This window comes from Phasianus colchicus, chromosome 35 (genome assembly GCF_987193195.1).
Source record: "Phasianus colchicus chromosome 35, bPhaCol1.hap1.1, whole genome shotgun sequence".
Lineage (NCBI taxonomy): Eukaryota > Metazoa > Chordata > Aves > Galliformes > Phasianidae > Phasianus > Phasianus colchicus.
The window spans coordinates 2,483,458-2,495,740 of record NC_143470.1 but is presented as its reverse complement, the minus strand read 5'-3'; the positions used below and the strand labels follow the sequence as shown (position 1 = coordinate 2,495,740).

The 12,283-nt window shown below is 58.1% G+C and overlaps 1 protein-coding gene across 1 annotated transcript in view; it reads right to left on the bottom strand.

Moving 5' to 3' along the window:
- Positions 1–12,283, bottom strand: part of COL11A2 (collagen type XI alpha 2 chain) — a 108,492-nt gene that overhangs the window by 64,175 nt on the left and 32,034 nt on the right. Inside the window, exons 13-22 of the mRNA XM_090129218.1 lie at positions 12,220–12,273; positions 12,041–12,094; positions 11,363–11,416; positions 8,945–8,998; positions 8,215–8,259; positions 7,261–7,314; positions 5,126–5,170; positions 2,833–2,886; positions 2,089–2,133; positions 22–75 (exon numbers count right to left, since the gene is read on the bottom strand). Coding sequence (XP_089985344.1) covers positions 22–75; positions 2,089–2,133; positions 2,833–2,886; positions 5,126–5,170; positions 7,261–7,314; positions 8,215–8,259; positions 8,945–8,998; positions 11,363–11,416; positions 12,041–12,094; positions 12,220–12,273 — 513 coding nt within the window. The remainder of the gene's footprint in view (positions 1–21; positions 76–2,088; positions 2,134–2,832; positions 2,887–5,125; positions 5,171–7,260; positions 7,315–8,214; positions 8,260–8,944; positions 8,999–11,362; positions 11,417–12,040; positions 12,095–12,219; positions 12,274–12,283) is intronic.

Genomic DNA, 12,283 nt, shown 5'->3' with positions numbered 1-12,283 from the left:
TGTGACAAAGCTGCCACTCACGGGCTGCCCGTCGGTTCCAGGCGCTCCCGGCAGCCCGGGTTTCCCTGGGGGTCCCTGAGGGGAACGGCGCCGTCACCCCAAAAGCCCCCCAGGACCCCCCCAAAATGGGGAGGTGACACAATGAGGGTGGGGACCCCCAAAGTCCCCCCCCCCAAAATGGGGAGGTGACACGATGAGGGTGGTCCCCAAACCCCCCAGGACCCCCCCCAAAACCACCCAAAATGGGGAGGTGACACAATGAGGGTGGTCCCCCACCCCCCCAACCCCCCCCCCCCCAAAATGGGGAGGTGACACAATGAGGGTGGGGACCCCCAAAGTCCCCCCCCCCAAAATGGGGAGGTGACACGATGAGGGTGGGGACCCCCAAAGTCCCCCCCCCCAAAATGGGGAGGTGACACGATGAGGGTGGGGACCCCCAAAGTCCCCCCCCCCAAAATGGGGAGGTGACACAATGAGGACAGTCCCCAACCCCCCCCCCCAGGACCCCCCCCAAAACCCCGCTTATAGAGGGGGGAGGCCCTATAGGGCTGACCCTATAGATGGGGGGAGACCCTATAGATGGGGGGAGACCCTATAGGGTCCACCCTATAGGACCTCAAACCCCAAACCTATAGGGGATGGGGGAACTTATAGGGTTTGGGATCCTACGGGAGTTTGGGGTCCTATAGGGAATGGGGGAACCTATAGGGTGGATCCTATGGGGGTTTGGGGTCCTGTAGGGGATGGGGGAACCTATAGGGTGGATCCTATAGGGACGCTATTGGGGTTTGGGGTCCTATAGGGTGGATCCTATGGGGGTTTGGGTCCTATAGGGGATGGGGGAACCTATAGGGGGGATCCTATAGGGACCCTATTGGGGTTTGGGGTGCTATAGGGTGGATCCTATGGGGGTTTGGGGTCCTATAGGCTGGATCCTATGGGGATTTGGGTCCTATAGGGTGGATCCTATGGGGGTTTGGGGTCCTATAGGGGATGGGGAAACCTATTGGGTGGATCCTATAGGGATCCTATTAGGATTTGGGGTCCTATAGTGTGGATCCTATGGGGGTTTGGGTTCCTATAGGGGATGGGGGATCCTATAGGGTGGATCCTATAGGGGCCCTATTGGGGTTTGGGGTCCTATAGGGGATGGGGGAACCTATAGCGTGGACTCTATGGGGGTTTGGGGTCTGATAGGGTGGACGTTATGGGGGTTTGGGGTCCTATAGGGGATGGGGGATCCTATAGGGTGGATCCTATATGGACCCTGTTGGGATTTGGGGTCCTATAGGGTGAATCCTATGGGGGCTTGGAGTCTTATAGGGGATGGGGGAACCTATAGGGTGGATCCTATAGGGACCCTGTTGGGATTTGGGGTCCTATAGGGTGAATCCTATGGGGGCTTGGAGTCTTATAGGGGATGGGGGAACCTATAGGGTGGATCCTATAAGGACCCTATTGGGGTTTGGGGTGCTATAGGGTGGATCCTATGGGAGTTTGGGGTCCTATAGGCTGGATCCTATGGGGGTTTGGGTTCCTATAGGGGATGGGGGATCCTATAGGGTGGATCCTATAGGGACCCTATTGGGGTTTGGGGTGCTATAGGGTGGATCCTATGGGAGTTTGGGGTCCTATAGGGGATGGGGGAACCTATTGGGTGGATCCTATAGGTACCCTATTGGGGTTTGGGGTCCTATAGGGTGGATTGTATTGGGGTTTGGGTCCTATAGGGGATGGGGGAACCTATAGCATGGACCCTATGGGGGTTTGGGGTCTTATAGGGGATAGGAGAACCTATAGGATGGATGCTATGGGGTTTGGGATCCTATAGGGTGGATCCTATGGTGGTTTGGGTCCTATAGGGGATGGGGGATCCTATAGGGTGGATCCTATAGGGACCCTATTGGGGTGCTATAGGGTGGATCCTATGGGAGTTTGGGGTGCTATAGGGTGGATCCTATGGGGGTTTGGGGTCCTATAGGGGATGGGGAGGTGACACAATGAGGACGGTCCCCAACCCCCCCCCCAGGCCCCCCCCCAAAATGGCACCGCCCCCCAAAAAGGCCCCAAACGGCCCCAAAGCTGCACCTTCTCTCCTGGGGGCCCCGTGGCGCCTTGAGGACCTGGGAGACCCTGGAAAATATTTGGGGGGGGGCGGCATGGTCACGTGATCACAAATTGGGGGGGGTGATCACGTGATCATAAATTGGGGGGGGGGCATGGTCACGTGATTACAAATTATGGGAGGGGGTCCATGGTCACGTGATCACAAATGGGGGGGTGGTCACGTGATCATGAATTGGGGGGCCATGGTCACATGATCACAAATTGGGGAGGGGGGGGTCATGTGATCACACACGGTTACAAATTGGGGGTGGGGGGCATGGTCACGTGATCACAAATTATAGGAGGGGGGCATGGTCATGTGATCACAAATTGAGGGGGGCCCCATGGTCACGTGATCACAAATTGGGGAGGTGGTCATGATCACAAATTGGGGGGCCACGGTCACGTGATCACAAATTATAGGAGGGGGGCATGGTCACGTGATCACAAATATGAGGGGGCGATCACATGATCACAAATGGGGGTGGTCACATGGCCCCAAATTGGGGGGGTGGGGGAGAACATTGTCACGTGATCCCAAATTGGGGGGGGGGGGGGGTGATGGGCATTGTCACGTGACCCCAAATTGGGGGGGGGGGAGAACGGACATTGTCACGTGACCTCAATTGTGGGGGGGGACGGGAAACAACATTGAGGGGTGGCATTTTTACACCCCCCCCCCCCAAATAAAAAAGTGTGGGGGGGGGATTTTGGGGGGGGTCTCACCTGTGTTCCGGGGGTCCCCTGCTGACCGGGGGGGCCGGGTTCTCCTTGGGGACCCTGAAGGGGGGGGGGGGGACAAAATGAGATGGGTCACCCCCCCGTGTCAACCCCCCCAGTGTGTCCCCCCCCCCCTTTGTGTGACCCCCCCCCACTGTCACCCCCCCCTTGGGTCCCCCCCCCCCATAAACCCCCCAATATCCCTCCCATATCCCCCCCTTTCTGTCCCCCCCCATATGCCCCCCCCCATGTTAACCCCCCCCCCCAATATCCCCCCCCATGTCCCCCCCTAATGCCCCCCCCACAAACTCCTTATGTCCCCCCCCCCTTTCTGTCATCCCCCCCAAATATCCCCCCCCCCGGTGGCCCCCTCCCATCCCAGTGTCCCCCCCCCTTTGTGTCACCTCCCCCCAATATCCCCCCCCTTTTGCCCCCCCCCCATTTCCCTCCCCTTTCTGTCACCCCCCCCAATATCCCCCCCCATTGCCCCCCCCCCAGTTTCCCCCCCTTTGTGCCCCCCCAATGATCCCCCCATGTCCCCCCCTTTCTGTCACCCATCCCTGTGTCCCCCCCCTTTGTGTCCCCCCCCCCAAAATCCTCCCCCATTTACCCCCCCCCTTTCTGTTACCCCCCACATGCCCCCCCCTTTTCTGTCCCCCCCCCTTTGGCCCCCCCCCCCCAATGTCCCCCCCTTTTTGTCAACCCCCCTTTATGCCCCCCCCATGCCCCCCCCATAGCCCTCTCCATGCCCCCCCCCTTTCTGCCCCCCCTCCCCTTTCTGCCCCCCTCCTTTGGGTCCCCCCCCCACAATGTCCCCCCCTTTCTGCCCCCCCCCCGCCTTTCTGCCCCCCCCCTCCTTTTTGGTCCCCCCTTTCTGTTCCCCCCTCTTTCTGTCACCCCCCCGCTTTGGACCCCCCCCAATGTCCCGCCTTTTCTGTCCCCCCCCCCTTTGTACCCCCCCCCCTTTCTGTCCCCCTCCCCTTTCTGTCCCCCCCCCCACTTTGCCCCCCCCAATGTCCCCCCCTTTCTGTCTCCCCCCCCCTTTCTACCCCCTCTTTCTGCCCCCCCCCCCCCTCCTTTTTGGTCCCTCCCCTTTCTGTCCCCTCATTTTCTGTCCCCCCCCAATATCCCCCCCCTTTCTGCCCCCCCCACCCCCCCACGCCCCCCCCTTTTTGCCCCCCCCCCACTTTGCCCCCCCCAATATCTCCCCCCTTTCTGCCCCCCCCACCCCCCACGCCCCCCCCTTTTTGCCCCCCTCCCTTTTTTTGCCCCCCCCATTTCAGCCCCCCCAATGTCCCCCCCTTTCTGTCCCCCCCACTTTGCCCCCCCCCAATGTCCCCCCTCTTTCTGCCCCCCCCACCCCCCACCCCCCCCCTTTTTGTCCCCCCCCACTTTGCCCCCCCCCCAATATCCCCCCCCTTTCTGCCCCCCCCCCTCCTTTTTGGTCCCCCCCTTTCTGTCCCCCACCCACTTTGCCCCTCCCCCCCCAATATCCCCCCCCTTTCTGCCTCCCCCACCCCCCACGCCCCCCCCTTTTGCCCCCCTCCCTTTTTTTGCCCCCCCCATTTCAGCCCCCCCAATGTCCCCCCCTTTCTGTCCCCCCCCCACTTTGCCCCCCCCCAATATCCCCCCCCCTTTCTGCCCCCCCATCCCCCACGCCCCCCCCTTTTTGCCCCCCCCCACTTTTCCCCCCCCCCAATATCCCCCCCCTTTCTGCCCCCCCCCCTCCTTTTTGGTCCCCTCCTTTCTGTCCCCCCCCCCACTTTGGCCCCCCCCCCCCAATATCCCCCCCCTTTCTGCCCCCCCCACCCCCCACCCCCCCCCTTTTTGCCCCCCCCCTTTTTTTTGCCCCCCCCATTTCTGCCCTCCCAATGTCCCCCCCTTTCTGTCCCCCCCCCACTTTGCCCCCCCCAATATCCCCCCCATTTCTGCCCCCCCCACCCCCCACGCCCCCCCCTTTTTGCCCCCCTCCCTTTTTTGACCCCCCCATTTCAGCCCCCCCAATGTCCCCCCCTTTCTGTCCCCCCCCCATTTCTGCCCCCCCAATGTCCCCCCCTTTTTGCCCCCCCCCACTTTGCCCCCCCCAATATCCCCCCCATTTCTGCCTCCCCCACCCCCCCGCCCCCCCCTTTTTGCCCCCCCCCTTTTTTGCCCCCCCATTTCTGCCCCCCCCAATGTCCCCCCTTTCTGTCCCCCCCCCACTTTGCCCCCCCCAATATCCCCCCCCCTTTCTGCCCCCCCCACCCCCCCACGCCCCCCCTTTCTGCCCCCCCACCCCCCATTTTTGCCCCCCCCTCACCAGGTTCCCTTTGGGGCCGATGGGGCCGTCCATCCCCCGCACGCCCTGCAGGCAGAGGGCAATTAGTGCCGTTAATTACGCCATTAATGGCGTCACTGCCCACCAGAAGGGCATTGGTGGCATTAATGAGGGGATCGGTGGCATTAATTACTCGATTATTGGCATTAATTACGCGATTATTGGCATTAATAATGGAATTATTGGCATTAATTACAGGATTTATGCCATTTTAATGGGATTATTGGCATTAATAATGGGATTATTGGCATTAATTACGCGATTATTGGCATTATTAATGGGATTATTGGCATTAATTATGCGATTATGGGCATTATTAATGGGATTATTGGCATTAATTACGCGATTATTGGCATTAATAATGGAATTATTGGCATTAATTACAGGATTGATGCCATTTTAATGGGATTATTGGCACTAATAATGGGATTATTGGCATTAATTACACGATTATTGGCATTATTAATGGGATTATTGGCATTAATTACAGGATTGTTGCCATTTTAATGGGATTATTGGCATTAATAATGGGATTATTGGCATTAATTACAGGATTGCTGCCATTTTAATGGGATTATTGGCACTAATAATGGGATTGTTGGCATTAATTACAGGATTGTTGCCATTTTAATGGGATTATTGGCACTAATAATGGGATTATTGGCATTAATTACGCAGTTATTGGCATTAATAATGGGATTATTGGCATTAATTACGCAGTTATTGGCATTAATAATGGGATTATTGGCATTAATTACGGGATTGCTGCCATTTTATTATGGGATGAAGGGATTGGGATTACGGAATTGGGATTACGGGATTATGGGATTACGGGATTGGGATGATGGGATTGGGATTACGGGATTGGGATTACAGGATTGGGATTACGGGATTGGGATTACGGTATTATGGGATGATGGGATTGGGATGATGGGATTGGGATTACGGGATTGGGATTACGGGATTATGGGATGAAGGGATTGCGATTACAGGATTGGGATTACGGGATTGGGATTACAGGATTATGGGATTACGGGATTGGGATTACGGGATTATGGGATTATGGGATTGGGATTACGGGATTGGGATTACGGGATTCTGGGATTACGGGATTGGGATGATGGGATTGGGATTACGGGATTGGGATTACGGGATTACGGGATTGGGATGATGGGATTGGGATTACGGGATTATGGGATGAAGGGATTGGGATTACGGGATTGGGATTACGGGATTGGGATGATGGGATTGGGATTACGGGATTGGGATTACGGGATTATGGGATTACGGGATTGGGATTACGGGATTGGGATTACGGGATTATGGGATTACGGGATTATGGGATTATGGGATTACGGGATTGGGATGATGGGATTGGGATGAAGGGATTGGGATTACGGGATTATGGGATTACGGGATTGGGATTATGGGATTGGGATTATGGGATTATGGGATTACGGGATTGGGATTACGGGATTGGGATTATGGGATTGGGATTACGGGATTATGGGATGAAGGGATTGGGATTATGGGATTGGGATTACGGGATTGGGATTACGGGATTGGGATTATGGGATTGGGATTACGGGATTGGGATTACGGGATTGGGATTATGGGATTGGGATTACGGGATTATGGGATTACGGGATTGGGATTACGGGATTATGGGATTATGGGATTACGGGATTGGGATGATGGGATTGGGATGAAGGGATTGGGATTACGGGATTATGGGATTACGGGATTGGGATTATGGGATTGGGATTATGGGATTATGGGATTACGGGATTGGGATTACGGGATTGGGATTACGGGATTGGGATTATGGGATTGGGATTACGGGATTATGGGATGAAGGGATTGGGATTATGGGATTGGGATTACGGGATTGGGATTACGGGATTGGGATTACGGGATTATGGGATTACGGGATTGGGATTACGGGATTGGGATTATGGGATTGGGATTACGGGATTATGGGATGTAGGGATTGGGATTACGGGATTATGGGATTACGGGATTGGGATTACGGGATTGGGATTACGGGATTATGGGATTACGGGATTGGGATTACGGGATTATGGGATTACGGGATTGGGATTACGGGCTTCACTCACCGGAGGTCCAGGGATTCCGGGGGGGCCTTTGGGGCCCAGCAGCCCACGGGGACCCTGAGGGGAAATGGGGGGGGGGGGGGGTAAATGAGGGGGCTGGGGGGGGGTCTTGGGGGGGGGGTCCTGGGGGAGAAGGGTTCTGGGGGGCTTCTGGGGGAGTGGGGGTCGGGGGAGGATGTTGGGGGGGGGTCCTGGGGGGGCTCTGGGGGGCGGGTCTGGGGGGGGTCTTGTGGTGGGTCCTGGGGGAGGGGGAGTTTGGGGGGGGGTCTTGGGGGGGTTCTGTGGAGGAGGGGATCCCAAGGGGGGGGGTTTCAGGGGAATTTCTGGGGGAGGGGTCTGGGGGGGAGGGGGGCCGGGAGAGGATTTGGGAGGGGGGTCCTGGGGGGGTTCTGAGGGGGAGGGGGTCTGGGGGGGTCTTGTGGAGGGTCCTGGGGGGGCTCTGCGGTGGGGGGGGGGGGAGTTTGGGGGGAGGTCTATGGGGGGGGGGGGGTCTTGGGAGGTGTTCTGTGAAGGCGGGGGTCCCAAGGGGGATTTCTGGGGGGGGGGGGGGGTTCTTGGGGGAGGAGGGGGTCCTGGGGGGGTTCTGAAGTGGAGGGGGTCCCAAGGGGGGGAATCCAGGGGGGGGTCCTGGGGGATTCTGGGGGTGTCCAGGTGGTTGGGGGGGGGGGATCCAGAGAGGAGGGTTTATGATGGAGGGGGGGGTCCTGGGGGGGGGGTATTTTGGGGGGGAGGGGTATTTTTTTTGGGGGGGGGGGCAGGGTGGGGGGGTGGGAGGGGGTCGTTCCCAATGGGGTGGTCCTAAGTTGGGGGGGGGGGGCGAAGGTTGGTCTCAAGGGTGGGGGGTGTGAGGAGGGGGTCCTGGGGTGGGGGGTCCCTGGGTGGTCTTGGGGGGGGGATTTTGGGGGGGGGTCCCTGGGTGGTCCAAGGGGGTCCTGGGGGGGGGGGGGGGGCCGTTACCGCTTCTCCAGGCATCCCACGCGGCCCCACATCTCCGGCGTCCCCCTATGAAGACCCCAAATTTGGGGGGGGGGCTCAGACTCAGATCCCCCCCCCCCTCCAACCCCCCCCTCCGGAAAGATCCCCCCCCCCCCCCCCCCCAAGCCTCCAACCCTCCAAAAACCCCTCAAATCCCCCCCCCCCAGAACCCTCCCATCCCCAACCCCCAAATCCCCCCAACCTCCCCCCCCAAAAAAACCCATATCTCAGACCCCCATCCCATAGAACCCCCCAAGCCCCCCCCCAAAGACCCCCAGCCCCCCCCCAAAATCCCAAATCCCCCTTAGACCCCCACCCCATAGAAACCCCCAAACCCCCCCTAAAGACCCCCAGCCCCCCCCCAAAATCCCAAATCCCCCTCAGACCCCCACCCCATAGAACCCCCCCCCAAAATCAGCCCGAAATCCCCCCCAGCCCCTCCAGAAACCCCCCCAAAAAACCCCAAATCCCCCTCAGACCCCCACCCCATAGAACCCCCCCCCAAAATCAGCCTCAAATCCCCCCCAGACTCCCCAGCCCCCCCCAAAATCCCAAATCCCCCTCAGACCCCCACCCCATAGAAACCCCCAAACCCCCTCCAAAGACCCCCAGCCCCCCCCAAAACCCCAAATCTGCCCCCCAACACCCCCCCCCAAAAATCCCATATCCCCCCGACCCCCTCCCCACTTTTTACCCCCCCCCCCCCACTCACCCTCTCCCCGTCGTCCCCTGGGGGGCCGGGTTCCCCCCGCACGCCGCTCTCACCCTGTGGGGGGAGTTTATGGGGTTGTGGGGTTGTGGGGTTTTGGGGTGGAGGTTATGGGGTTGTGGGGTTATGGGGTTATGGGGTGGAGGTTGTGGGGTTGTGGGGTTATGGGGTTATGGGGTTGTGGGGTAGAGGTTGTGGGGTTGTGGGGTTATGGGGCTGGGTTATGGGGTTATGGGGTTATGGGATTGTGGGATGGAGGTTATGGGGTTATGGGGTTATGGGGTTATGGGGTTATGGGGTTGTGGGATGGAGGTTATGGGGTTGTGGGGTTATGGGGTTATGGGGTTGTGGGGTAGAGGTTGTGGGGTTGTGGGGTTATGGGGCTGGGTTATGGGGTTATGGGGTTGTGGGATGGAGGTTATGGGGTTATGGGGTTATGGGGTTATGGGGTTGTGGGATGGAGGTTATGGGGTTGTGGGGTTATGGGGTTATGGGGTTGTGGGGTAGAGGTTGTGGGGTTGTGGGGTTATGGGGCTGGGTTATGGGGTTATGGGGTTGTGGGATGGAGGTTATGGGGTTATGGGGTTATGGGGTTATGGGGTTGTGGGATGGAGGTTATGGGGTTGTGGGGTTATGGGGTTATGGGGTTGTGGGGTAGAGGTTGTGGGGTTGTGGGGTTATGGGGCTGGGTTATGGGGTTATGGGGTTGTGGGATGGAGGTTATGGGGTTATGGGGTTATGGGGTTATGGGGTTGTGGGATGGAGGTTATGGGGTTGTGGGGTTATGGGGTTATGGGGTTGTGGGGTAGAGGTTGTGGGGTTGTGGGGTTATGGGGCTGGGTTATGGGGTTATGGGGTTATGGGGTTATGGGATTGTGGGATGGAGGTTATGGGGTTATGGGGTTATGGGGTTATGGGGTTGTGGGATGGAGGTTATGGGGTTGTGGGGTTATGGGGTTATGGGGTTGTGGGGTAGAGGTTGTGGGGTTGTGGGGTTATGGGGTTATGGGGTTGTGGGGTAGAGGTTGTGGGGTTGTGGGGTTATGGGGCTGGGTTATGGGGTTATGGGGTTATGGGGTTATGGGGTTGTGGGATGGAGGTTATGGGGTTGTGGGGTTATGGGGTTATGGGGTTGTGGGGTAGAGGTTGTGGGGTTGTGGGGTTATGGGGCTGGGTTATGGGGTTATGGGGTTATGGGGTTATGGGATTGTGGGATGGAGGTTATGGGGTTATGGGGTTATGGGGTTATGGGGTTATGGGGTTATGGGGTTGTGGGATGGAGGTTATGGGGTTGTGGGGTTATGGGGTTATGGGGTGGAGGTTGTGGGGTTGTGGGATTATGGGGTTATGGGGTTGTGGAGTAGAGGTTGTGGGGTTGTGGGGTTGTGGGGTTATGGGGCTGGGTTATGGCGTTATGGGGTTATGGGGTTATGGGGTTATGGGGTTGTGGGGTTATGGGATTGTGGGATGGAGGTTATGGGGTTGTGGGGTTATGGGGTTATGGGGTTGTGGGGTAGAGGTTGTGGGGTTGTGGGGTTATGGGATGGAGGTTATGGGGTTATGGGGTTATGGGGTTGTGGGATGGAGGTTATGGGGTTGTGGGGTTATGGGGTTATGGGGTTGTGGGGTTGTGGGGTTGTGGGGTTATGGGGTGGAGGTTATGGGGTTATGGGGTTATGGGGTTATGGGGTTGTGGGGTAGAGGTTGTGGGGTTGTGGGGTTATGGGATGGAGGTTATGGGGTTATGGGGTTATGGGGTTGTGGGATGGAGGTTATGGGGTTGTGGGGTTATGGGGTTATGGGGTTATGGGGTTGTGGGATGGAGGTTATGGGGTTATGGGGTGGAGGTTATGGGGTTATGGTGTTATGGGATTGTGGGATGGAGGTTATGGGGTTGTGGGGTTATGGGGTTGTGGGGTTATGGGATGGAGGTTATGGGGTTATGGGGTTATGGGGTTGTGGGATGGAGGTTATGGGGTTGTGGGGTTATGGGGTTATGGGGTTATGGGGTTGTGGGATGGAGGTTATGGGGTTATGGGGTGGAGGTTATGGGGTTATGGTGTTATGGGATTGTGGGATGGAGGTTATGGGGTTGTGGGGTTATGGGGTTATGGGGTTGTGGGGTTGTGGGGTTGTGGGGTTATGGGGTGGAGGTTATGGGGTTATGGGGTTATGGGGTTGTGGGGCTGGGTTATGGGGTTATGGGATGGAGGTTATGGGGCAGCCATGGGGCAGCTTTGGGGCGGCTATGGGGCAGTTATGGGGCAGCTATGGGGCAGCTATGGGGCAGTTATGGGGCAGTTATGGGGCAGTTATGGGGCGGCTATGGGGCAGCTATGGGGCACTTATGGGGCAGTTATGGGGCGGCTATGGGGCAGTTATGGGGCAGTTATGGGGCAGTTATGGGGCCGCCCCACTCACGCGGTGCCCTTTGTCCCCCGGCAGTCCCGGTAAGCCGTCGAAGCCACGATCGCCCTATAGAAAATATATGGGGTCAGCGCCCCATAGGGGGCCCTATAGACACGACCCCCCACCCCATAGGACCCCAAACCCTATAGAGCACACCAAACCCCATAGGATCCACTCTATAGGTTCCCCCATCCCCTATAAGACCCCAAACCCCCACAGGATCCAACCTATAGGATCCCAAAGCCCCATAGGTTCCACCCTATAGATTCCCCCATCCCCTATAGGACCCCATAGGATCCACCCTATTTGTTCCCCCATCCCCTATAGGACCCCAAACCCCCACAGGATCCACCCTATAGGACCCCAAACCCCATCGGATCCACCCTATATGTTCCCCCATCCCCTATAGGACCCCAAACCCCCATAGGATCCACCCTATAGCACCCCAAACCCCAATAGGGTCCCTATAGGATCCACCCTATATGTTCCCCCATCCCCTATAGGACCCCAAACCCCCATAGGATCCACCCTATAGGTTCCCCCATCCCCTATAGGATCCCAAACCCCCATAGAATCCACTCTATAGGACCCCAAACCCCCATAGGATCCACCCTATAGGTTCCCCCACCCCCTATAGGACCCCATAGGATCCACCCTATAGGTTCCCCCATCCCCTATAGGACCCCATACCTTCACCCCAGGATCTCCAGGCAGCCCCCGCGCTCCATCAGCTCCCGGCCGACCCTATAACAGCGAAGAAACCCTATAGAAACGAACCTATAGGGGAAAGGGGGGGGGGGTGGTCCCACATCCCATAACCCCCCCCACCCCCCCACCCCATAAATCATCCCGACCCCATAAACTCTCACCCTCCTTCCGGGTTTTCCTGGGGGTCCGCTCAGCCCCTGCGGTCCTCGGGGTCCCTATAGGGGA